General features: G+C 42.6%; 1 protein-coding gene across 2 annotated transcripts in view; it reads right to left on the bottom strand.

Annotated features, from left to right (window-relative positions):
- ANTXR1 (ANTXR cell adhesion molecule 1) overlaps window positions 1–27,374 on the bottom strand; it is a 207,805-nt gene that overhangs the window by 133,746 nt on the left and 46,685 nt on the right. The window contains exons 2-9 of one of the 2 annotated variants that reach the window (XM_044279269.1): window positions 26,617–26,780; window positions 24,712–24,783; window positions 23,961–24,032; window positions 22,951–23,032; window positions 16,075–16,108; window positions 14,602–14,681; window positions 10,862–10,930; window positions 9,840–9,920 (exon numbers count right to left, since the gene is read on the bottom strand). In XM_044279269.1, coding sequence (XP_044135204.1) covers window positions 9,840–9,920; window positions 10,862–10,930; window positions 14,602–14,681; window positions 16,075–16,108; window positions 22,951–23,032; window positions 23,961–24,019 — 405 coding nt within the window. In that variant the 5' untranslated portion in view covers window positions 24,020–24,032; window positions 24,712–24,783; window positions 26,617–26,780. The remainder of the gene's footprint in view (window positions 1–9,839; window positions 9,921–10,861; window positions 10,931–14,601; window positions 14,682–16,074; window positions 16,109–22,950; window positions 23,033–23,960; window positions 24,033–24,711; window positions 24,784–26,616; window positions 26,781–27,374) is intronic. The other variant, XM_044279268.1, reaches the window with a different exon arrangement.

Genomic DNA, 27,374 nt, shown 5'->3' with positions numbered 1-27,374 from the left:
GTACACATATGTCATGCGCCATAATCTGTGACTTTTTTACATCAGTATAGTGGCATAAAACGATTAGTAAATGTCCTCCATTGTGTCTGTGTGACCAAAAATCAGGGTGCATGACTTGCAGAAACACGGATCATCCTTGGCATAACCTTGGAGAGTTCAGACCCCCATGATCAGTATTGATAGCCTACAATAGCGCTCAGCAACCTTTGGCCAGTAACGCAGCTTTAGCGTAGCTATTCTTGTCCATGTTGCAGATAAGGACAGGCATTGTTACAATGGATCCGCAAAAAACAAAACAAAATAAAATGGATGCAATACGATTGTCACACAGACGTCATACGTATTTTTTGTGGATCCTCTCCCTCCCATATCTCACGCCTGCGCCGACGGCGCATGCGCAGTCCAGCTACCTGTTCCTCTGCCCATAATGGGCACAGCAGTGTGCAGGTGCGGGACAAGTGTGGAGCAGCACAGGCGCGAGATCTAGGAGGGAGAGGAGGAGGTAATAATAGGAAACAAGGGCGGGCAAGAGGGGTGAAAGAGGTGTGGTTTTCTGGGCACTTCGCTGAGGGGTCAGGGCACTTGCTGCAGTAACACCGCCCCTGGGGACTTGCCGAACCTAATTAGCATAAGTTTAAAAAGTATTTTTTTTATGATCTCAGTCTAAGGCCGAATGCACACGGCCGTGTTCCGCGGCTGAGAGCGGTTCGTGGTAAGCCGGGCTGGATTCCTGTTCAGAGCAGGAGCGCACGGTGTCATTGGTTGCTATGACGCCGTGCACTTCATGCCGCCGCTGCACTACAGTAATACACTATTACTGTAGTGCAGCGGCGGCATGAAGCGCATGGCGTCATAGCAACCAATGACACCGCGCACTCCTGCTCTGAACAGGAATCCAGCCCGGCTTACCACGGACCGCTCTCGGCAGCGGAACACGGCCCTGTGCATGCGGCCTAAAAGGCTCAGTTTAGGTGACAGACTCCCTTTAATAGGATTATAAAAAAAGTGTAATACAAAATGCGATTTAAACATTTTTAATTAAAAAAGGTCACAAAAAGTGATTTTTTTCATAAAATGCATTTTTTGCGCATACTTTGCATAAAAGTAAAAAAACAAAAACAAAACCACACTAATTGGGTATCCACACAACTGAAATATCCTCAACAACACATTTAAGAGGTCATTCAGTGTGAACTGGGTACAGTGTAAACAAAAAGTAAAACAAAACAATGTCAAAAAATTTTTTTTTTATTTGCAAAGCAAAACACGTATGAGGATTACAAAGACATTTATATAATCTCTCAAACAGCACCAGAAAATGCTATTTCTCCTGCATAAAACTAGACCTTATACAGCCATGTCAATAAAAACATAATGGTTACTTAAATATGCAGAGGCAAAAACGGAATAAATAACTGGTTAAATTGAAGCTCAAAGATCGTTGGGTCAAGAATTGTAGACCCATAATATTGGTGACTTTGACTACAGCGGGACATGAAGTCTGCTGTTTGCAAAAAAGGAAACACCCCTTTTAGTTTATTGCGTGCCGCTTGCAGTAATGAAACAGTCATATGAGACTACTTGTAGCTTCTGGAAAAATAATTATCCAGAGTTGCCGTTTTTCACTGAGACATTTTTGGCAGAATCTTGGTCCATAGCCATTTTTTTCCTGCTTTCTCAATGAGCCCCTGACTTTATACTTCTGCAAGAGAAGCTCCAATTATTGTCCTTCTCTATAGTTAACAGCATTTAGCACACAAACCAACTTTTGACACTGAAGATGCTATGTGTTGAGATTTGTTTTTCTTATGAATTTAGCCTGCATGTCTGGATCTGCATGGAGCTACCAAACTTGCCTTCAAGGCTCTACAGATAGAGATCACAGTCCTAGGCTATGATGAGCTTGTGTTCTGCTGGAACTTGCTTGTATGATATTATTTTACAGTCAATTATGTATCTTTTACTATTTGCTATTTATGGCAAACCTGAGCATTAAGCCAAGAATATCGACAATGTCTAATCTAGGTAGTTCTTCAAAGGTCATCCCCTTGAATATGTGTTGTAGGTTCAGTTATGGCTTGAAATAACTCTTCACATTCATTCCAAGTACAGAAACAGAGGACTGAATATTACAATCTGACCAAAAAAAAACGCACCAAGAAAGAGTTGTTGGAATTGAATTAAACTTTATCTGAATGACTGTAATGATGATAAATGTAAGTGATCACAATATTAGAGGGAAAGGATGCGTGTATTGGGGGAAACTGTACTATAGAAAGGAGGCTTTAGGACCCTGTTGGGCCTCCTCTAGCCTGGATACAAGATGAGATACGGCCTCTAGCCTGGATACAAGATGAGATACGGCCTCTAGCCTGGATACAAGATGGGATACAGCCTCTAGCCTGGATACAAGATGGGATACGGCTTCTAGCCTGGATACAAGATGGGATACGGCCTCTAGCCTGGATACAGGATGAGATACGGCCTTTAGCCGGGATACAAGATGAGATACGGCCTATAGCTTGGATACAATATGAGATACAGTGTTCAGCCTGGATACAAGATGAGATATGGCCTCTAGCCTGGATACAATATGAGATACGGCCTGTAGCCTGCATACAATATGAGATACGGCCTGTAGCCTGGACACAAAATGAGATATGGCCTCCAGCCTGGATACAAGATGAGATACAGCCGCCATCCTGGATATAAGATGAGATACGGCCTCTAGTCAGGATACAAGATGAGATACGGCCTCTAGTCAGGATACAAGATGAGATACGGCCTCTATACTGGATACAAGATGAGATACGGTTGGGCATGGAGGCATGCAGTTTGTGTATGGTATCCTGTGGCACATTTGCCCACAGATGTTACAGCTGGGCCTGTAGATCCTGCACACTCATAGGTTGTAGAAGCTGGCGTCCCATCTGGTCCCATAAATTGGTGATAAATCTGGTAACCGGGCCGCCAAGGACATGAAAAATGCCAGAGGTAAAACAAGTGGGGGCAGGATGTCATGCACATATCCAAACAGAATAAACAGAAAAGTGCGGCACTCAGTCACTGTCCTGCACATATAGCTGAGCTGTTAGTGTCCCCACGTACTCTTCCCACTGCTATGGGTGAACAACTTTCATGCGGTGGCTCCCCAGAACAGTACATCAGCAGTTGGGGCAGTGTTTTGCTTGATAGCAAAGGCAGGATTGAAGCACTCAGCACGAGGCTTCCATACTTGAACTCGACTGTAGTTGGATCACAAATGGGAACTTGATTTGTTGCTAAAGACTATATGGTTCTAGTCTGTAGTTTTCTCATTCAAGACACCACTGCAAACCAAGGCAATGGTGGCTGTTTGTCAATGGCAGCACATGTAATGTAAGCAATGATACCACATTTCCTTCTGCTAACCACCAGGCAGAAAAATGGGTGTGTAATGAAGGTGCCACCTGTGTCTGGATAGTGGACAGCAAAACTGTGGGAGCGGCTCCTGCTTGTTAGCAGATCAAATCATCCTCCCTACTGGTGATGTGTCTGGGTCAGTCTGTTCTCCGTATGCACGTGTCCACGACTGCTTCCAACACCTCCTAACAGCTAGGTTAGAACAGCCTAGGTAGTGGGCAATTCTTCGAAACATAATGACGAGTAATCACTATCACCAGAATAACAAAAAAATATAAAAAAATCGTCAAAACTTGCAAAGCATGCCATCTTTTGGAACACAAAAATCCCAACTTTGAAATAAAAAATGAACCAAAAAGCTACAAAATTAAGAATTACCTCAACTGTCACACAAGTGGAGTCATCTATTATATCAGATGCCCCTGTAAAAAGGTATATAAGGGGAGGACAAAATGACCATTGAAAACAAGAATTATTGAACATATAAGAAATATGAATAAAAAGTTTGTTGGCCACCCACTCTCAAGCAATTATAGTGGAAAACATGGAGGGACCTTTAAGGGATCTAGTTTTGAGCAATCAAACAAATAAAACCAGATTGGAGGGGGGGAGATTATATTAAACTTAGGTCCAGAAATGAAAGCAGGTGGACCTACAACCTGGATAGCCTCGCACCTTCGGGACTTAACCAGGAAATAGAGCTGTTTGCTTTCCAGTAAATACGTGCATGGGTGGAACTATGGTGATATATGTAAATGAGGAAGAACGTCTTTTTCTTTTTCGCTAGAAATTTGTTTATTCAGGATTGTTACTGTTTTTTAGAAAGAAAATGCATGCTTTATAGAGGGAGGGACTAGATATATCGCTATATAGAGAGATAGGGATAAAAGGTCCATGTGAAGCAAAAATTTTATTTATCTCCTCAATTAAGCTGATTGCTAGGGAAACAGACGTCTACAAAATCCTAAACACCGTCAACTGCACATATCCCTGATGAAGGAATCCTAGTATTCGAAAACATGTTGGAGGAAGTGTGAACTCAGGAAGCACCCGTAGAGTGTGTGACGTCACACTGAATACCCGTCTTCTTCTCCCTGCACGTGCGTGCTACCGGCCGGAGCCGCACGTTGAGGTTAGAAGAAGCCGAAACTTTGGAATCAGTTCCTATATATCTCTTTGGAGGAGATCAAAGAAGAAAAAAAAACTCGCCCTACAGCTTGAAAGGCAAGTGTATTTTATGTGCCTTATAATAATACAGTATTGTTTGATACTCAATTAGTCATAACGGGTTCACGTTTTTGAACTATTTATATTAGTGATGGGAAGTTCGGATCTTTCAAATGAATCGGTTCATTTGAATCAGCTCATTCAAATGAACCGATTCATGAATCAGATCTTCGGTTCACTTCATGAGCCGGCAGAAGCAAGTGAACTGAAGATCAATGCGCATGCTCAGCTCATCGAATCTTCGGTTCACTTGCTGAGTCGGCTCTCAAGTGAACCGAAGGTCAGGAGGGACTGGCTCCTGGCAAACACAGCTCTGCTGCAGTGGAGCAGACTGTGATAATTGTCTGAGAGTTTTAGTTAAAGGAATCATATCACCGAGTCCCTACCAGACTTCCTGCTCTGCTACAGCATGTAGCAGAGCTGTGTGTGTACAGGGTGCATGTAGCAGTGTAGCATGATGCTACACTGCTGCATGCACCCTGTACACACACAGCTCTGCTACATGCTAGATTAATGCCCCCCCTTCCCCCCCCCGACGGACTTACAGAGAGCCGCAGAGCAGGGAGCCTGGCAGGGACTTGGTGACTCACGGTTCTTTTAACTCAAAAGAATCAAATGAGTCTCTGACTCATTCGATTCTTTTAACTAATAGACTCAGCCGATTCTCTGAGTCCCTGCGACTCCCCCTGTGCTGGTAGGCAGTGCTGGCTGCCTCTGATTGGTTGGAGGGCGGGGAGGGGCGGGGCTAGCGTCCACTGCCGGCTCCTATTTCACTGGCTGCTGCTGCCTCTATGCTGATCTGACTGAGCCGTTTCATTCGTGCTTCCCTCAGTCCACTGCTGTACCCTCTCAAAGTCTGCCAACTGGGCAAAATGCATTATAGAGACATGTCTAGCAGACAACATCTCACCCAGACATACATTACCCAAAAGTAGCCTCTGAGAGCCTTTTTTATAGAGTACAGAGGGAAAAACTTTTTTGCCCTCTTTTGGCAAGACCCAGTGTCTCATCAGACCACACCTGTAATAATTTACATATCTGTCTGAGACATAACTGCATGTCGAGTTTTGCAGCCTAATGAGTGTATTTGTCAAGAGGTTACATCCATGGAGCCTGTGAACTTGGGTTTCCACCAGTTCCAAACTTATAGTGCACTAACACCATTCAGTACAAGCTTATAAATATTCTAAAGCATGACTAGGTAAAGGGGTTGTCTGAGATTTTAATATCAGATTGGCGGCACCCATTTGAAGAGACTCCAGTGAGTGCTGCATCTTCTTTCTAGGCCAGTGACATCACGGTCATCGATCACATACCCTAGACGCTACTCAGTCTTATACGAATGAATGTGGCCGAGCTGCAATCCCAGGTTCAATTGACGAAGCTGTGTGTGGTATTCTGCGAGGAGCCTGCGGCCTCCTCAAGCAGCCGAGGGGTGTCAGGTGTTGGATCCTAGAATAAGCCATTCTGACATTGAAGATAGGTCATCAATATTAAACACCTGGAAAATCCCTTTAACTCAGTGGACCTTTGCTTAGAAATTGGCTTTGAGATCTCAGAGCAGGACCAAATGGTTTATGCACTATGTAGAATCTTTATTCTTGAAAAAAAAACTGTTGGTCTCAGCTCACAACGTCCTCAGCTGTTACTCTCTGACCTTTATCTATGATATATCCAGAAATTAATTTACATATGAATTTTCCCTTTAAAATAAGTTTAAAAGCAAGGTAGTGCACAAGATGAACATTAAAATGTTAAAATATCTTTTACCTGGATTTTAGAATGTGAAGTAGAAATACATGATGTATTTATTGACTACCACCTCTTTGAATAGAGTGAATAGAACAGATCCACACAATAGACCTCATTTATAAAAACTCTCTAGCAGAAAAAGTGGCCTTGTTGGGCATGGTAGCCAATCAGAGGCCATGTTTTTTTCAGTGCAGTTTAGAAAATCATACCTTTGGTGGCCAAAAAGGCTGCTTTATTTGAGTAATTTTTTGATATACTGTATGTTACCCATTGACAAGTAAAATTTATATGATGCCATTAGGTTTGCACACCTAGATTTAGGGATTGTCTGCCATTCCTTTCTGCAGATCCTCTCAACCCGTCAGGTTGGATGGAGACCCCGACAGCCATTTTCTGTCCAGAGATGTTCGCTTGGGCTTGAGTTAAGGCTTTGGTTAGGCCACTCTAGGACATTCACAGAGTTGTTGTACCTAAATCCACACCTGTGTTGTCTGGTCTGTGTGCTTAGGGTCATTGTCTTGTTGGAAGGTAAACTTTTCGGCCAGTCTGAGGTCCAGAGCACTCTGGATCAGGTTTTCATTAAGAATATCTCTGTATGTTGCTCTATTTAGCTTTCTTTTGATTCTGACCAGTCTCCCTGTCCCATCCGCTGAAAAACACCACCACAGCATGATGCTGCCACCACCATGCTTTACTGTAGGGATGGTATTGGGCAGTGCCTGGTCCCCTCCGAATATGATGCTTAGAATTAAGGCCAAAAAGTTCAATCTTGGTTTCATCAGACCAGAGAATCCTGTTACTCACAGTCTAAAAGTTTTTTAGGTGCTTTTTTTTGTAAATTCCAGGTGGGCTTTCACATATCTTTCACATAACCTTATTTCTGGATGCTCTGCCATAAACCCAGATTGGTGGATTGCAGCAGTGATGGTTGACTTTCTGGAAGCATCTCCCATCTGCATACAGGATCTTTGGAGCTCAGCTAGAGTGACCATTGGGTTGTTGGTCAGCTCTCTTACCAAGGCCCTTTTCCCCCGCTTACTTAGTTTACAGTAGTGGCTAGCTCTAGGAAGAGTCTTGGTTGTTCCAAACTTCCTCAATTTAAGAATTATGGAAGCTGTGATAGGTCTGTGTCTTTCCAAACCATGTCCAATCAACTCCAATTAAGGTGTAGAAACATCTCAAAGATCAAGAGAAATGAGAGGCCTCCCAGAAAAAAAGTCAAATGGTCTGATCTATCTATTTATCTATCTATCTCATATCTATTTATATGTCACTACATATACTTTATAGGCTGTTTTTTATCTGTATACTTTATGCAGTAGTCATGTTCTTTCATTTTTAGTGTGACTTTTCTACTCCTTAAAGGGGTATTCCAGTTTAACACTAAAAGCTCAACTCCATCCCTAAATAATCTTGGCCCTCACAAAATTTTCATTGGCTGAATGCTTTTTCCTGACAATTAACAAGTCCTTTTAAACAGAATGATACTTATTTTCATGCCACAGTTATGACTGCAAACAAACCATGGCCACCACAAACATCACCACCAGTATCCACATTATTATCATCACTCACCACTATCATTATCATTCCACCGCCAAATAATTTGTCATTTCCATTTAAAAAAAATACACTACTACCCTCAAAATTTGTACAAGAGACGTAATTTAAAGCTCCTTGACTCCATTCAAAACTTTGCACCAGCTCCCTCCGCCTACCATGTGCCTTTCATAATACCAGTGTCCTCTTATGTGGCACAGGGTACCTTTAGAGCTCCCACAGGTACCAGGGCACAGATATGTCTGATATCCCATGGACCCCTATACATCTGATTACATGACCTCATCATTGCTAGTTAATATATCCTTTTTTTTTTTTAACACTCCATCATCGTTCTCACCATTATCGATGTTAACCCTTTCCATACTCATTAGTCCTCTATCTGATCAGTTGGCATACTACTGTTTGAAGAGGTCAGTGAAATCAAGCTCAGCCACTATACAATGCATGGCACTGTGTCTGAAAAGAGGCTCATCCCTTTCACACAGCTGATCGGGGGGAAGGGGGGAGTCAGACTCTCACTGATCAGATATTAACGATCTATCCTGAGGCTAAAATTTCAGGAAAATCACTTTAATTTACATGGCAGTGACGAATAATGACAAAAGTTATATTGAAGCATCATCTCGTCACAGTCCTATAGTTGTCAGGTTATAGCACCCTTTACGTCAAATTTCTGTTCTAAACTTCTGTGCTAAATTTAAAGTCTGTATCCACCTTTGCAATAATTTTTGTTCTTCTCAAAAAATTTAATTAAAGCGACTTTGGGAATAATTTTCTGGAAAAAAATCCTACAGTTTTGTGTATGCATTCCCTATGCAGATTTATGCGTCTCATGGTAACTTGAGGCGATTTAGTTCACAATTGTAGCGCTATACAAGTTAGGCTAGTTTCACACTAGCGTTCGTCGGTCCGCTCGTGAGCTGCGTTTGAAGGAGCTCACGAGCGGACCCGAACGCCTCCGTCCAGCCCTGATGCAGTCTGAATGGAGCGGATCCGCTCAGACTGCATCAGTCTGGCGGCGTTCAGCCTCCGCTCCGCTCGCCCCCGCACGGACAGGCGGACAGCTGAACGCTGCTTGCAGCGTTCAGCTGTCCGCCTGGCCGTGCGGAGGCGAGCGGATCCGTTCAGACTTACAATGTAAGTCAATGGGAACGGATCCGCTTGAAGATGACACCATATGGCTCAATCTTCAAGCGGATCCGTCCCCCATTGACTTTACATTGAAAGTCTGAACGGATCCGCTCAGGCATCTTGCGCACTTAGAAAATTTTCTAAGTTATTAATGCAGACGGATCCGTACTGAACGGAGCCTCCGTCTGCATTAATATGATCGGATCCGTTCAGAACGGATCCGATCAAGCGCTAGTGTGAAAGTAGCCTTATTCATTCATTCATTCAACTGACTGCCAACAAGCCCAGTGTGGTCAGATTGCGCAGTCCTACTTCTTCCCATCTGTCCCGTTTTATAATCTACTTTATATTAGGAGCAAATAGGGGGCAGTTAGAAGGGAGTAGAGCTGCAGGATAAAACTACACGTTTTTTGTAGTCTGCAACCTTGGAGACACATAGGTCTGCATTGGGGCTGGAAACACAAAATGGTAGGATATTTTTAATGAAGGCTATATGCAAACGTTTTTTCCCGTTTAGTTTTAGATGCACTAGAAGACTTAAAAAAGGCTGCAAAAGTGGACGTAATATTTAAAGAAAAGTAATTTCTACTCCTCCATTATACATAACAGCACTGACTGTTTTCACATTTCTCTGAAACTTTGTAATGTTTGTAATTCTGCAAAATATGCAATGAAATAAGACCTGAGATCAGTCTGTCCTCACGTGAGGGGAAAGTTATTCCAACAGTTTTCTAACGTGGAACTTATAAGTTGGTGTTACTCACCGAGCCTATGATATTATGAAGAGCCTCGAAGCCTCCGTTTACAGGGAAGACATGGTCCTTGCTGTCAGCTATCCGAGCCAGCTACGTACACAGAAGGAGAAAAGAAAGGAATGATGCAGAGCTTCTAGTCACATTGTGGACTAGGATTATGGCTGTATAGATCAAGAGAATATTCTGCATAGTTAGGCCTCATGCACGCAAGCGCTGTTTTGGCCCGCCGTGTGCTGTCCGCATCCGTTGCTCCGTTCTGTGGTCCGCAAAAAAAATATAACCTGTTATATTCTTGTCCGTTTTGCTGGACAAGAATAGGCAGTTATATTAATGGCCTTACGCGCCGCTCTGCAAATTGCGGAACGCACATAGACGCCACCCATGTTTTGCAGATCCGCAATTTGCGGATCGCAAAACACACAAAGGACGTGTGCATGAGGCCTAAGTCTTAATCTTTACCATAAAATTGTAGAAATTAACTATAATATTCACCATCCAAGTACCGTACAAACCAAATTCTTGATGTGAGTCCGAAAAGCTGGGACACATGGCGCTGTCCTCAAACTGGAGGACTTTTGGTTATCTGTGGTCTTATTCCTCTGACACCATAGTGGTCCTGCAGCATGGGTGTCACTACCAGGGTAGCAGCACAGACATATTTACCAGTTTATCGCAGTCACAATAAGTTGGTATTACGGTCACAATAGCTTGACTTTATTTTGAATTGCATAAAACTAAGATCTTCGGATTCTTGCCACATCAGAGTCCTGAATCCAGCCCCACCACTTGGGGTTTACTTTATTAAAAAGCCATAGAAGTTAAGTGGCCACTGAGTACCTGTCAGCAGAGCTTCAATATAATATAATGTATCTCAATATACAGGTGTAGTATTTTGTGTGCTTATATCAGTGTGTCATACTGCTGGGCTGCAGCCAGGCATAGGTGGCGTCAGGACAGAAATATCTGCAAGGCATGAACTCAATTAAAATCACAGAGGATTCAGAGCAGATTATACCGTACAGACAGAATACCTGCGTCTCATTGAAGTCTTTCACCCCCACACAATACACCTGGGCTCCCAAATCACGGGATCTGTTTGCCTGAAAGATAAAAAACAAACAAAAAAACATCATAAAGTGGTAATAAACAAAGGATAAAAGTGAAGCTTCAGCTACTGTATGCCTAATAATGGTTTTGCTTTTTTCTTTTTCAGTCTTTTTCAGTCTTTTACTACAAGGAACCCATCAGCAGGCAGGTAAGGTAAAGGATTTCATGGTGATAGTTCATACTTTGCTTGGTAAATCTTGCCTAAAGGGGTTGTACCAAGTTTGCAAGTTACTGATCACTGGGAATCCAACTCCTGGGACCCCCATCAATCCTGAGAATGGAGGCTGATCTGATGGAGTTGGGTCAGACATGCAGCCTGCTGCCAGGGGGCGCCACCAATGAGGCGGGGTGAGGCGATTGCCTCGGGCAGCATGAGGTAGGGGCAAGAGGGGGGAAGCAGAAGGGGGATTATCTGTTTCTGCAGTATAGTATTGGGAAGCACAGTGGGCACAGTATGTGGCGCCGTATTACCCTGTATGTTTTGTAGCTCTGTATGTAATGTTTTCCAAGTATTTCTTTAACAGTCGGTCTGGAGGTAAGGGGTTAGGTTAAGAAATTGGCATTGGGGAGTCTGCGCCGTTTCAGTTTTAGCCTCGGGCAGCAGAAAGGCTAGGTGCACCCCTGCCTGATGCTAATTCATTCGCTATGGGGCTGCTGGAGAAAGCCAAGTACTGTGTTTGGCTATTTACAGCAGTCCCATGAAGAATAAATGGAGTGGCAGGGAGCATGCCCGACCCAACTCCATCAGATTGGGGGAACTGGAACCCCGTTCTTGGGATTGGTGGACTTCTGACTAGAGATGAGCGAATTTTTCAAAAATTTGATAAGGCTAGTTTGCCGAATTTTTCGGCTGTGAGTACGTATGACATGCAGATGACAGGCGTCGCTCTTAGAATCACTCCACACTTATTAGGCCACTAAACGCTTTCAACACATATAACTGCTGCCGATGTGAACTGAGAATGTATTTTTCTTTTTGTAGTGAAAATCGGCCACTAAACACTTTCAAGACACATAACTTGGGATGTCCCGATACTGATACCAGTATCGGTATCGGGACCGATACTGGACATTTGCACGAGTACTTGTGCGTAGCCGTCGCTTCTCGTCTTTAGCGTGATCACTGGCTTCAGGCGCTGGAGAACGCAAGCGAGTGATCACACTCACGATAAAGATGACAAGGGACAGCCGGGCACGAGCGCGATGGAACTGAACGGCGCATGCGCAGTCTGCAAAATGAAGGTGGTAAGTAAAGGGAGCCTTGATTGCGCTGTAACAGGCAGCGCACGGCGCATGTTCGATAAGAGAGCGGTCCCGGCATCACGGCAAGATGTCCATCACAATGTAGAGAGGAGGAGTAAGGGGCGGGCTTATCGTGCCTTGAAGTAAGGAGGCCGCTGCCCCCTTGACTTCAAGCCTGACTTGGAGAAGGTGCCAACAGACATTAAAACTGCGATTTTAACAAATATGAGGAGACAGAATGAGGAAAGAAAATCATGATTAGCAACACACTGGGGGATACTTTAAGGTACTGTGGTTGGTTTAATATGTGTTTTCCAGGTGACAGGTTCCCTTTAAAGCCACTTCCTCTCAGTACTCTGGTGCATCCGCATGGGAAGGATTACAGCAGGCCAGGTGGGTATGGTGCATAATATGGAGGAGAAATTCAATTAATTTCTCTCCATTTTATGTTCAAACAGTGAATATAAAATAAGGTGTGGGGGGGGGGGGGGGGGGAATGGGCATATAATAGTGACTCCCAACCAGTGTGCCTCCAGCTGTCCTGGCATGCTGGGAGTTGTAGTTTTGCAACAGCTGGAGGCACGCTGGTTGGGAAACACAGTTATATGCCCATTCTCTCCCTTCATATGCCCATTACCCTCCTTATATGCCAGTGTTTCCCAACCAGTGTGCCTCTAGCTGTTGCAAAACTACAACTTCCAGCATGCCCGGACAGCCAAAGGCTGCTGCGAAGCAGGTGCTCTACCCTGGGCACGTATGGCTCCCGACCTCCCACTGCTGCCAACCTGCTGACTCCCAGCCATGCTTTCAACACATATTACCGCAGACGTGAACTGAGAATATATTTTTGTTTTTGTACTGAAATATGCCACTAAACGCTTTCAGCAGAAATAAATGCACCAGTAAAGTGCGTATATAGTTTTCTTTCTGTACTGAAAAAGGCCACTGAACGCTTTTGCCACAAATAAGTGCACCAGTAAAGTGCACTGAAATAGGCCACTATACGCTTTCACCAGAATTAGGCCTCTTTCACACGACAGTATGTCCATTTCAGTGTTTTGCGGTCCGTTTTTCACGGATCCGTTGTTCCGTTTTTTGCTTCCGTTGTGGTTCCGTTTCCGTTCCATTGTTCCGTTCCGTTTTTCCGTATGGCAAATACAGTATACAGTAATTTCATATTAAAAATTGGGCTGGGCATAACATTTTCAATAGATGGTTCCGCAAAAAACGGAACGGATACGGAAGACATACGGATGCATTTCCGTATGCATTCCGTTTTTTTGCGGACCCATAGACTTTAATGGAGCCACGGAACGTGATTTGCGGCCAAATATAGGACATGTTCTATCTTTAAACGGAACGGAAAAACGGAAAAACGGAAACGGAATGCACACGGAGTACATTCCGTTTTTTTTGCGGAACCATTGAAATGAATGGTTCCGTATACGGACCGTATACGGATCGCAAAAAACGGCCCGCAAAACGGAAAAAAAAAACGGTCGTGTGAAAGAGGCCTTAACTGCAGAAATGCACTGAGAATATATTTTTCTTGTTGTACTTGAATGCGACCCTATATGCTTTGACCAGTAATAACTGCAACAGTGTGTATCTATTTTTTTTACTGAAATACGCTTTCACCAAAAATAACTTCAGAAGTGAAATGTGTATATATTTTTCTTGTAGTACTGATATAAGATACTAAAGATACTAAGATATAAGCTACTAAAGCCTTTTCAACATAACACTTGCAGCCTAATAACAAAAGGCTGGAATGACAGAGCTGTCTAATAGCTATTTGGATCCCCAAATAATCATTCCCTGCACTTGTAAATCACTTTCCTATCAATGTCCCTAGCGTCTTCTGACGTCTCTCCCTGCACTATGAAATGATTTCTTCCTTATCCTTTCCCTGCACTTATAAATCCTTTTTTCTGTCTTTTTTTTTCCACAATGAGATTTTTCCAATTGCTGTCCCTAGCGCCTTCACATGTCTGTCCCTGCACTCTGAACACTGGAAAATGTCGGAATCTAAAATGGCTGCCGTATTTATAGGACTGTGACATCACAGAGCTGGCTGGCTGCTGATTGGCATGTCAATCTGGGTGATCCCGCCTTCCCAGAGTTTCTTGCCCCATGTCCTCAGTCCTCACACGTGTAGCCGCCATTTTAGGAAAATTGCGATTTGTTACCACGAAGCGCGAGAAAATTCGCATTAGTTGCAAATCGAATTTTTCCTGAAATTCGGATCGAATTCCACTTCGTCAGCTTCGATTTGCTCATCTCTACCTCTGACCCCTGATCAGTTTATTCCCTACCCTGTGCATAGGGGATAACATGTAAAGTTGGAACAAACCCTTGCATCTCACATCTTTGGCATTGTATTTTTAATAAATAAGAAGAAGTTTTGCAGACTGATTTGTACCTCTTGTTCTGCACGATAAAAGAGGTCCTCGTGCAGCTCGCCATCTGTCAGCGCGATGATAACACTTGCTGTCCTGTCACCTGCACAGATAAAAACATGAAATGTGATTTTGGACAAAATCTTGTAAATAGACTTGAGACCTAAAAGACCTAAATGACCAAATTCAGTATACGTCTACTGTAGCAGAATCAACCTCCTTGAAGGGTAAATAACATAAAGGCGGTAACAATGTATTTCCTAGTTTTCACAATTTCAGGCAACGTCCTTTGTTATCTAAAGCTTGAGCGAACAGATTCTATACAAATCTAATTCATTTAGAATTTATCCGAAGCCACGTGTTTGGCAATTTACGGTGGGCGAATTTCTCAAAACGGCAGCCATTTTTCAGATAAAAAAACAGGAAAGATGAAGAAGGAGGATCACATGACCCCCAGGCGGTGTACGTGTATACAGACTGGCAAGCAAAAAAAAAAATTAAACATTTTTTTAAACGTAAAAAGTCCTACAGTACAGTGTGTTATAAGGTAAGTATATGATTTAAAGGGAACCTGTCATCTGGATTTTGGGTATAGAACTGAGGACATGGGTTGCTAGATGGCCGCTAGCACATCCGCAATACCCAGTCCCCATAGCTCTGTGTGCTTTTATTGTGTAAAAAAAACGATTTGATACATATGCAAATTAACCTGAGATGAGTCCGGTCCCTGACTCATCTCACATACAGGACTCATCTCAGGTTAATTTGCATATGTATCAAATCGTTTTTTTTACACAATAAAAGCACACAGAGCTATGGGGACTGGGTATTGTGGATGTGCTAGCGGCCATCTAGCAACCTATGTCCTCAGCTCTATACCCAGAATCCCGGTGACAGGTTCCCTTTAAAGATCAGATTTAAAATCTAAGTCAATTTTTTGGGACCAATTAGACAAAGATTTAATCAAAATGTCCAATAATTGAATATCTGAAATTGTGGTAAAGGGGTGTTCTCCTCCCAATGCAAACACAGTGATGTCATAGCACAGGAATAGTGGATGCCAAAAGTGATGCACAGAACAGCAGTAGTATAAGGCTTTTGGGCACCAAAGGCGGAAATTGCTAAATGTGCTGCCTCCCCATGGGCTTTAGCAGAGCGTATCGGCACTGGAGCGCAGTTTCAGATCCGCAGGAAGTAACACTAGTGAGAAGTGGATTCTAAACACATTTTTCTATAGTAGGAGCTCGAGTGTCTAACAACAGAAGTTATTTCAAAATTGCACCCCCACTTCCCACTCATTTGTGTTGTGCTCTAGGCAACTGCCTGCCTGCCTAACCATTTTTAGTTACTGGTTTCAATGTACACAAATATATATAGGATTGCATAACATCTGCTAAAGGTAAACCAAAGGTAGACAATATGGACGTAAGTCTGAAGCATAAATCATTCCCCAAAAATATAGGAGATATTACATACATAAGAAAATAATCACCTACCTTTGTCGCTCTCGTGATAAATCTGTTCACTAGCCTGTATAAAACAGAAAAATATTTTCTGTTTCAGCATCTTAAAAGGCATCTGTCAGCAGTTTTGTCCCCATGACACCGGCTGACCTGTTACAAGTGCGCTTGGTAGCTGAAGGCATCTGTGTTGGTCCCGTGTTCATATGTGCTCACATTGCTGAGGAACATTATGTTTTAATATATGCAAATGAGCCTCTAGGAGCAACGGGGGCGTTACCATTACACCTAGAGGCTCTGCTCTCTCTGAAACTGCTGCACCCCTCCGCTTTCATTGACAGGACCAGCCAGTGAAAACATCATCACACCTAGCCCTGCAGAGGGCACGGCAGTTGCAGAGAGAGCAGAGCCCTGTTGCTCCTAGAGGCTCATTTGCATATATTAAAACATCATTTTCCTCAGCACTGTGGGCACATATGAACATGGGACCAACACAGATGTCTTCAGCTGCCAAGCGCACATGTAACAGGTCAGCCAGCGTCATAGGGACAAATCTGCTGACACATGCCCTTTAACTGGCAAAACAAAGGAGCAAAAATAAACTGGTTATCTCATGTGTTTACATGCTTGCATGTTTATCCCCATGTAAGAGTGCTGACTGATCACTGGTCACTGCAGAGACATGTTGACCATAGTGACGTCACTACAGCTGCCCGTGACTAGCCAGCCCACTGATGTGATGCATCATCCCTGAGGACAAGTCAATGCGCAGGCATGTATGCAGATGTGGTCGGGGACCCAAACAGTAAAATCTAACGGACAGTAAGGAATCCTAAAGGTAAGCATATGGAAAAGATTACTGTTTTAATATTTTAGGTTGATATATATATATATATATATATATATATATATCTACACTGACCAAAAATAAAAAACACAACACTTTCGGTTTTGCTCCCATTTTGCATGAGCTGAACTCAAAGATCTGAAACATTTTCTACATACACAAAAGACCCATTACTCTCAAATATTGTTCACAAATCTGTCTAAATCTGCGTTAGTGAGCACTTCTCCTTTACCGAGATAATCCATCCCACCTCACAGGTGTGGCATATCAAGGTGCTGATTAGACAGCATGAATATTGCACAGGTGTGCCTTAGACTGCCCACAATACAAGACCACTCTGAAATGTGCACAGTTTTGCCTTACTGGGGGAAGGTCAGAAAACCAGTCAGTATCTGGTGTGGCCACCATTTGCCTCATGCAGTGCAACATATCTCCATTACATAGAGTTGATCAGGTTGTTGATTGTGGCCTGTGGAATGTTGGTCCGCTCCTCTTCAGTAGCTGTGCGAAGTTGCAGAATATTAGCAGGAACTCTGTCGTATACGCCGATCCAGAGGATCCCAAACATGCTCAATGGGTGACATGTCCGGTGAGTATGCGGCCATGCAAGAACTGGGATGTTTTCAGCTTCCAGGAATTGTGTACAGATCCTTGCAATATGGGGCCATGCATTACCATGCTGCAACATGAGGTGATGGTCGTGGATAAATGGCACAACAATGGGCCTCAGGGTCTCATCACGGTATCTCTGTGCATTCACAATGCCATCAATAAAATGCACCTGTGTTCGTTGTCCATAACATACGCCTGCCCATACCATAACCCCACCGCCACCATGGGCCACTCGATCCACAATGTTGATGTCAGCAAACCGCTTGCCCACATAACGCCACACACGCTGTCTGCCATCTGCCCTGAACAGTGAAAACCGGGACTCATCCGTGAACATAACGCCTCTCCAACGTGCCAGACACCATCGAATGTGAACATTTGCCCACTCAAGTCGGTTACAATGACAAACTGAAGTCAGGTCCAGAACCCGATGAGGATGACGAGCATGCAGATGAGCTTCCCTGAGACGGTTTCTGACAGTTTGTGCAGAAATTCTTTGGTTATGCAAACCGATTGTTGCTGCAGCTGTCCGGATGGCTGGTCTCAGACGATCATGAACATGCTGGATGTGGAGGTCCTGGGCTGGTGTGGTTACACGTGGTCTGCGGTTGTGAGGCCGGTTGGATGTACTGCCAAATTCTCTGAAACGCCTTTGGAGACGGCTTATGGTAGAGAAATGAACATTCATTGCACGGGCAACAGCTCTGGTAGACATTCCTGCAGTCAGCCTGCCAATTGCACACTCCCTCAAACGTTGCGACATCTGTGGCATTGTGCTGAGTGATCAAACTGCACATTTCAGAGTGGTCTTGTATTGTGGACAGTCAAAAGGCACACCTGTGCAATATTCATGCTGTCTAATCAGCACCTTGATATGCCACACCTGTGAGGTGGGATGGATTATCTCGGCAAAATCTAACACATATTTGTAAACAATATTTGAGAGTAATGGGTCTTTTGTGTATGTAGAAAATGTTTCAGATCTTTGAGTTCAGCTCATGCAAAATGGGAGCAAAACCGAAAGTGTTGCGTTTATATTGATGGTTAGTGCATATTATATGTTGATATGTATGTTGTCTTCATGTCTCAGACTGTGACCTGAGATGATCTAGTTGCTCACTGAGTCATGATGATGGGTCAGTAACATTTTCTTCACGTTTTGTAGATCATCACATTTCCAAAGAATTGTCTCAGTCAGGCAATTTTCTCTAATTCTATTCACGTGTCACTTGTGAATGGACTAGATTACTGCAGGGAATGAGAGGATTGTCAGATTTTGGCCCTAAAATGATGCTTTATTTTAAGACTCATGTAACCGCAGCATCATTGCCTTTCTATTACAAAATTAGAGGGAGGGGTGAAGATTTTACGATGTATAATTAACTGGGAGCAATTATAGAGGATCATCACTGTAATGGGTAGATACAGATGGAGCTGTATTCAATTTGTCTGTAAAATTTTGGGGGATTTTCATTGTAGTCATGCTTTCCTTTACCTGGGAAAAATCATCAGCTTGAGGTCCTTGCCCTGTATCTTAATACCCTGGCTAATGGCTTGTTGCATAGCCTCCTTGCAGGGGCAGAATAGCCACTGTGGCGGTCTGAAAGAGTTAGGGTGCATTCACATCACCGTTTAGCTTTCCGTTCTTCTTTCCGTCAGAAGAAGAGAGAGAGGAAAAAAAAAAGGATTCTGTAAAAAAAAAAACGGATCCTGTTGCATCAGTTGTCATCCGTTTGAACCATTTCCGTCTGAGGGTACTTTCACACTTGCAGCAGAGGATTCTGGCAGGCAGTTCCGTCGCCGGAACTGCCTGCCGGATCCATCAAAAAGCATGGAAACTGATGGCATTTGTCAGACTGACCAGGATCCCGATCCGTATGACAAATGCTTTGAAATGCCGGATCCGTCTCTCCGGTGTCATCTGGAAAAACGGATCCGCAAACCGCAATGCCGGATTCCTTTTTACCGGAAAACTCGGGGCCGGATCCGGCATTAATGCATGTCAATGGGGAAAAAAAGTGTTCCGGAATTTTGGACAGAGATAAAACTGCAGCATGCTTAGGCATTATCTCCGTCCTAAAAAGTCAAAAAGACTGAACTGACATCCTGATGCATCCTGAACGGATTACTCTTCATTCAGAATGCATTGGGATAAAACTGATCAGTTCTTTTCCGGTATAGAGCCCCTAGTACGGAACTCAATGCTGGAAAAGAATAACGCTAGTGTGAAAGTACCCTGAGATCCGTTTTTTAGACAGGAAAAAAAGTCCTGCATGCAGTACTTTTGTTTCCATTTAAAAAAAAACGTATCTCAGACGGAAATGGCTCAAACTGATGACAACTGATGCAACTGGATCAGTTTTTTTACTGGATCCTGTAAAAAAAATTGACCCTATGCAATTATATGCATAACTGATGCAACATGATCATTTTTTTTTTACAGGATCCTGTTTTTTTTTATCTCTCTCTTCTTCTGATGGAACAGAAAAACGGAAAGCTAAACGGTGATGTGAATGCACCCTTACTGTACTTTCACATAATTGTATATATTTTACATATATTTTATTTAAGGCTACTTTCACACTTGCGGCAGATGGATCCGGCAAGCAGTTCTGTCGCTGGACAGAATTTTTAGGATCCGTCTCACAAATGCATTGCAAGAACGGATCCGCAGACCGGAAGGACAGATCCGGCATTGCGGCATTTTTAATGCAGGATCCGGCACTAATACATTTCAATGTAAATTAATTTGGCATTCTGGCAAGTGTTCCGGAATTTTGGACGGAGATAAAACCGCAGCATGCTGCGGTATTATCTCCGTCCTGAAAAGTCAAAAAGACTGAACTGAAGACATCCTGATGCATCCTGAACTGATTTCTCTCTATTCAGAATGCATGGGGATGAAACTGATCTTTTTTTTTCCTGGAATTGAGCCCTTAGGACGGAACTCAGGGCTGGAAAAGAAAAACGCTAGTGTGAAAGTACCCTAATAGAGAATGGTGTAACTAGAAAATTTCAAAATCACTTCATTTAAGAAATATGCCTGCATCTACCTGAAAAATGCTGCCACCTAATTTAAAGTCCACTGTCTGTTCTCAGGCAAGATCTATCCCTGGTAACAGAGACACAGAAGACGGCAGAGAGGAAGCTAGCTGAGATCCTGAGCCTGATAAAACAACAGCTTCTAAACTGCTGTGGGATTTACCCCTTCTTATCTGTTCTGTGAGCTCCAGAGCTGAAAACAAACATAGTGCGAAGTAAGGGAAAGGTCATCACAGCAGTACAGTACGCCCTCTGCTTCTGGGTGAAATGCATCTAGCTGTGCAGCTGAAACAGGGAATAATATAGCTGACGAAGACTTTAGGAAAGCCCCCCCCCCCAAAAAAAAACCTGTTCTTTCACAGTTATGATTCTACACTGAAACTCAGATACACTGTAAGACCCTGGCCTCTCCTGCCAGTAAACATACACAGTAACAATATTGGAGATATGAGTGACCCTGGCTGGCTATCCTGGTCTCGGTAGGAGAGACTGCATGACCATTGGTGGTCCACAGAGGCAGAAGGCCACTGGAACCAATGTCCGGTGCCAGAAAAGGAAGTTCCTCTCACCAGGCTACGGGACACAGACAGTGAGATAAGGGCACTGCTGATAGGCTGCTGTAAAGTATTTATTATTAGTTCAAGAAGCAGAAAATCTATTTCACTAACAAGCAGTCACCCTTTTGTGGGCTATAACAGCTTCCCAGTAGTATCTCCCACACCCATCAGATGAACAACAAAACTCAAAAATTTGCAAAAAGCATGGCAAAAATGGCATGATATTACCACTTTTTCATGACAAATCATACTCTATCTGATGGTAGTTGGAACTACCGCTGGAAAGCGTCTGTAGCCTATGACAGGCAGCCATTTGGTAGCACAGGCCACTGTGTGCTGCTACAGACATGAAATACAGTAGGAATACAGCAGGATAGAGTTAGCGGAAGAGTTATTAGTAGGTTGTTAGCCTCAATGAGACCCCAGTAGGGGGAGTTCACATCACTACTTTATTCAGCTCCATTAGAGGAACGGAACAATGAAAATCACAGAAGTGACGGATTTGGCACATAATTGAAATAAATGGAGCTAAAAAGACTCCACTAACTACAATAGAGTTAATTTAGTTTTTGTTTGGGCCCTGTTTTTTTACTGGACAGTAAAGCTCTGCATGCAGGACTTTTTTGTCCAGCCTTTTTGAAGGAATCTGCACCAGAGGCTCCATACAGAGCTTCCAACACAGATGTGAACAAGCCCTCAGAGTATTTGTGTTTTACTGTGTGGGGGCACTAAGAGGGCATAACTACTGTGCGGGGAAACTAAGGAGTAGGTGTGGGTGTGGGGGTTCTATGGTAAGCATGGGCAGTCTTGACTAGCTGCGATGAGATGGGACAGGGTGATGGGGATGTTGCTTGGTGGAGAGGGGCCCAGCCTTACGTCCCTGCCTCCTTGTACTTCCATTGCCGGCCCCTAAGCTTTGCCCATTGCTGTGTTTTTGTATTGTGCTGTGACTATTGTTACATGTACATTTTCCATCAAAGTGATCTTGGTTTCTATGCTAATGCTAAGGTCAGAACTTTCGTCATCTTCATATAGTTTTTCTAAGGTATTTCTACTAACATACACAATGTTTTATTACCTGTTATTACATGTGCAGTTCTATGTGTGTGTGTGTGTGTGTGTGTGTGTGTGTTGTATGCTTTGTGGGAGGACTGTTTGTTTTGTTTTTAGATAATGGAGCAATTAAGTTTTTAGACCTTTAAAAAGTAGCTTGGGTGTGTGTCAGGGATGAAAATCATTGAGAAACCAAATATTTGTTTTGTGCATAGAATACATAAGATTCTGTTCACACTGGTGTCTTGACTTTTGTTTTTACAGGATCCCAGACAGAATTATGATCAGTCATCATTCTGTATCTGTTTTTTGTTATTCCCAATGACCTTAATGAGTCAGTCCAAGACAAGAAACTGGTCTTTCATATGCTTGGCATCATAAAAAGTGAATTTGAGTAAGCTATGCCAAATGTATAAAGAGAGACAGGCTTCTTGATACATTTGGAGAATATTTTTGCCTGCCATGTGCCTGAAACTGAAATCTACACCACAGACATAGGGTATAGATCTCAGCTAAATTTGAGCTATAATTTATACCAGTTCAAATCTGTAGCTGCTCTTTAGCCTGAGATAGAGCTAGATGGGGATTTGGGAAATCATTAATGATTGGGCCTGACCTAGGGTGCATCTGAGCCGGCAGGAGAGTGGGCCTTGAGCATATCCTACAAGTGCTACAGTGATAATCTACATGGAAATATACAACTATAAAGCCATAAAGTCCTAACATGGCTCATACTACGCCACCTTTATAAAGTAGGATATGAAAATGTTCCAAGGAAATAGTTAAATTTATTTTTCTTACCCTTTGAAGTCCTTCATGCATATAAGTGTCTCCACCAGGGATAACTTTCTGTAGCTCCTCCAGCCCCAGGTTGATCTGATCTCTGTGTTAAAAATTGCAAAGGAAAAACATACTGAGTTGATATTTATCATGCATGTAATGTGTACAGATGGCCATAATGTGGAGTCTGTGTGACATTTGCAAAACCTGGACCTTCTCCGCTCTATTGAACCAAACTTAGATCACTCTAGAATATTATGGTGCAAATGAAGCCCCCAATGTCTACAATGATGTCACCATGTATGGTTCTGAAATAGTGTCTACAATAGTATTGCATCATTTATGTAAATTAAGCTTAATGGGGTTGTCAGAGCAACAAAAATTCTTTAGAAAAGCCTTAGAATGCAGGGGGAAAAAAAAAAATCATAGTTTACCAATTCCCTGCCCCTCCTTTTGCGATGCTTCCTGGTCCCAGGAAGATCTACGATGGCTGAGGTACATCAACCGAATGATTGGCTAAGTGGTCATTGCGAGACTGGCAGGGAACCAAGAAGCATCATAAGGGCAGAGACTTTTCTAAATAAGTTTTATTACCCAGAAAACCCCTTTAATCGTTGTATAATAAATTGCGCTGCTCGTTTCAACTATACTTTGTGTTTCATTTTCTCAACAGTTTCAACATCCCTGCATACTGTCATCATGCGACCATGTCCTAATCACACAACTAAAAGTGGTTGTCTGATTTGACTTCTAGCATGCATGGACATTCCTTAGCAAATGTCTTGTCCGGTATGCTGCAACATCTCTTCACGCTTGATGACGGTTTTGGTGGGGGGAAAGGCCGGACAAGCCCTTTAAGGCTAATTTCACATGATAGTTTGTTGGTGAGCATTTTGCATCAGTATTTGTAGGCAAAACTAGGAGAGGGTCCAAAACATTGTGGCACAAATCGTTTTATTTAACAAATTTTTAGATGAATAAAGATTTTACAACTTCTCGTCAAATATCAAGCCTGGTGTTTCAATGCTCACCTGTCATCTGTCAGTCTCATTAATGTTGTTCCTCTTGTGGAGAACACAATGAAAGACATTCGGAGCTGTGGGCTATGGAGAAGGACAAAGGAAATTGCTTCATGACATTTCTTTTATGGCTAAATGTACAAGCCTTAGTCTAATCCCCCCAAACCTTCAAGCAGTAGCATAGTTGATGTAATGAAGAGCACATGTAAGACCCTTAATCAGTCTCCTTACCTTCTTTTGGTCCTCTTGGCAAGCAATCAGCATTGGGACAACATATAGAACTAAATATGAAGCTGAGGAGTTACTATTGCATCAGATGAAATTCACATACTGTATTTTTTCACAGAGTCTATCAAGCACAAGGCCACTAATACCGACCTACAGCTGTCCAGGGATTTTGGACAGAACTGTGTACACGGAGGGTTTTAGGAGGCACAGAGAGTCCCTGTGGCTCCATCCTGTGTACCACCGCATGCTGCAATACTTCTATACAATACCTGATTGAGAATGTCATACCGAATCTGGCCTCTCTGGAGGTATGCAGGGCTATAGGGTGGCCCCATAAAAGTCTATTAGTGTTGTACCATATCCCTATACAACTCAGAGGTTGCATGGAGCTGTAATGCCACCATATGCATAAGACCTAAATGTGCCACTTGCTTAGAGTAGGCATTGCTGGATCCTTTTTAATTACCCTTTTGACACTTGTTTTTTCTAATTTTGCAGCTTGCAAACTACAAAGGAGTATTGCTTGTGTACTGACCTGATAAATCTCTCAGCCAAATGTTCCACAAAGTTGTATATTTCACTCCAGTGGTCTAGGACACTTCCAGACCTATGGGAAAACACAAGATTTATGAAGAGCATTATCATTGGAGATACTTCAAAAGTTTTGCTACCAATCCAAACTTCAGTCATGTACAGAATACAGGATCCACTAGGAAACTGAGCTATAGGTCTCTACACATATTTGCTGATATCTAGTTAGTTTTTATGATCTTAAGTTATGGAAAATAAAATGAAATCTGATAGGATACCACAGTAAGACTACTTTCACACTGCAGTGTACATTTGCCATACACACTAAGAAATCTTACTGTGCATGTATGATGTATATCACATGTATCTACAGTCACGTCAGACGTTTTGAGACTGACACAAATTTTGGTTTTCACAAAGTTTAATGCTTCCGTTTTTTTGGTGGCAATTTGCATTAACTCTCGATTGTTACAAAGAGTGATAAGATTTTCCATGAAAATTAACTTACTCACAAAAAAAAACATGCCACTGCATTTCAGCCCTTCCACAAAATGTTAACACCATGTCAGTGATCTTCTCGTTAGCTCAGGAGAAAGTGTTAACGAGGACAAGGCAGCTGATATTACTCTGTCATGATGATTGAATTAGAAGAGCAGATTGGTTGCTTTAAAGGGGAGGGGTACTTGAAATCACTGTCTTCTTCTGTTAACCATAGTTACCTCCAAGAGAACACATGCAGTAATCATTGCTTTGCATTAAAAGGGCTTCACAGGCAAGGACATTGCTGCTTGTGAGATTGCACCTAAAGCAACCATTTATCGGAACACCAAAAAATTCAAGGTCAGAGGTTCAATTGCTGTGAAGAAGGCTACAGGGTACCCAAGAAAGATCAGCATATGCCAGGACCATCTCCTATTGATGATTCACCTTTGGAATAAGATCTTCACCAGTGCAGAGTTTGCTCAGGAATGGCAGGGGGCAGGTGTGAATGCATCAGCATGCAAGGTGAGGCGAAGGTGTTTGGAGGATGCCCTGGTGTCAAGAAGGGCATCAAAGAAGCCTTTTTTGTCTAAATTTAAAAAAGTCAGATTGACATTCTGCAGGAAGTACAGGGATTGGACTGCAAAGGACTGGGGTAAAGTTATTTTCCCTGAGGAAGCCCCCTTCAGACTGTTTGGGGCATCTGGAAAAATGATTGTCTAGAGGAGAAAAGGTGAACTCTGCTAGGAGTCCTGTGTCATGCCAACAGGAAAGCATCCTAAGACCAATCATGTCTGGGGTTGCCTTTCATCCAAGGGAGTAGGCTCACTCACAATTTTGCCAAGAATGCTGCCATGAATAAAGAACTGTATCAAGACATCCTCTAACAGCAACTTCTCCTAATGATCCAGGAACAATTTTGTGATGAACAATGCTTTTTCCTGCATAATGAACCATAAAGTCACAAGGCAAAACTGATAACTAAGTATCTCTGTGAACAAAACTTTGAAATTTTGGGTCTGGAAACACTGGAAATATTGTCTTTGCTTAAACTTGATGTATTTGTCAATAAAAGTTAAAAAAACATATGAAATGCTTATAATTGTAAATAGAAACATCCGACAAAAAGATCTAAAAACACTGGAGCAGCAAATTTTATGAAAACCAAAATGTGTCAGTTTCAAAGCTTTTGGCCACAATCTACACACCGCTATTTACCTGATGAAGGCCAAAAGAGTGTATTTTCACCCTCTGTCAGTGTGGTACATCAGTATACATTGTTTTGCTGCAAGGTATAGCACAGAAGACTACACTATTCCATGCAGAGTGCAAATCTGGCTATTAGGAGATGATAACAGTATACTATAGGGTGAAGTATACTATAGGGTGAGTATGTTCAGTATATTCAAGGAAGTGTCCCAAAGCTCACCTTAGAGAGTTGTGCAAGTATAGGCACAATTCTATTGTACAGCGTCAGATCAAAATCAGTGGTTCAAATGCCACCAGCTGCCCGCCTCATGGGGAAGAAATGCAATGCTTCACACAGAAGATTCAGGTGACTGGCTTAACACCTAATCACACCAAAGGACAACTCTAGGGTACAAAAGCAGACCAACGTAAAGATGGATATTCTGTTCCAAATCGTTTATTTTGGTCTTGATAAAACATATTTTGGGGCCTAAAATACCCCTTCATCAGGTTACATAAGACAGTAACCATTATATATAAACATTGGAAAATCCTTCTGCTGTATACCTTTGATGGACAGTGCAAAATGCAGTATGAAAGTAGTCATCATAAAGTATGCCATATACTAACCATATCAAGTATGTCTGTTATGTTATACACAGAATAGTCTACATTTTTGGTGAATATTTCAAAGTCTTATGTTTTTACAACCTAACCTTAGATGATACTTTGGCAAACTTAGCTGTCAGCCCTTATTAATAATGCATATTTAATGTACTAAATGAATATCAGTGTAGTCAGTACAACAGCAAGAAGTCCGACCAAGTCCATTTGTGACCGCACCTAGGTCAGACCTTTTCACTACTGTTATAGTGGAATACTGTATTAGTAATGGAAAAAAGGCATTCTATGTTGCTTTTCACAGTTTTACACATAAGATACACTGCCATCATAAATGCCATATTGGAAAGACCCCCAAATATCTAGAACAAGTCAGCC

Source organism: Bufo gargarizans, chromosome 2 (genome assembly GCF_014858855.1).
Source record: "Bufo gargarizans isolate SCDJY-AF-19 chromosome 2, ASM1485885v1, whole genome shotgun sequence".
NCBI lineage: Eukaryota > Metazoa > Chordata > Amphibia > Anura > Bufonidae > Bufo > Bufo gargarizans.
This window is presented reverse-complemented; position numbering and strand designations above follow the sequence as displayed.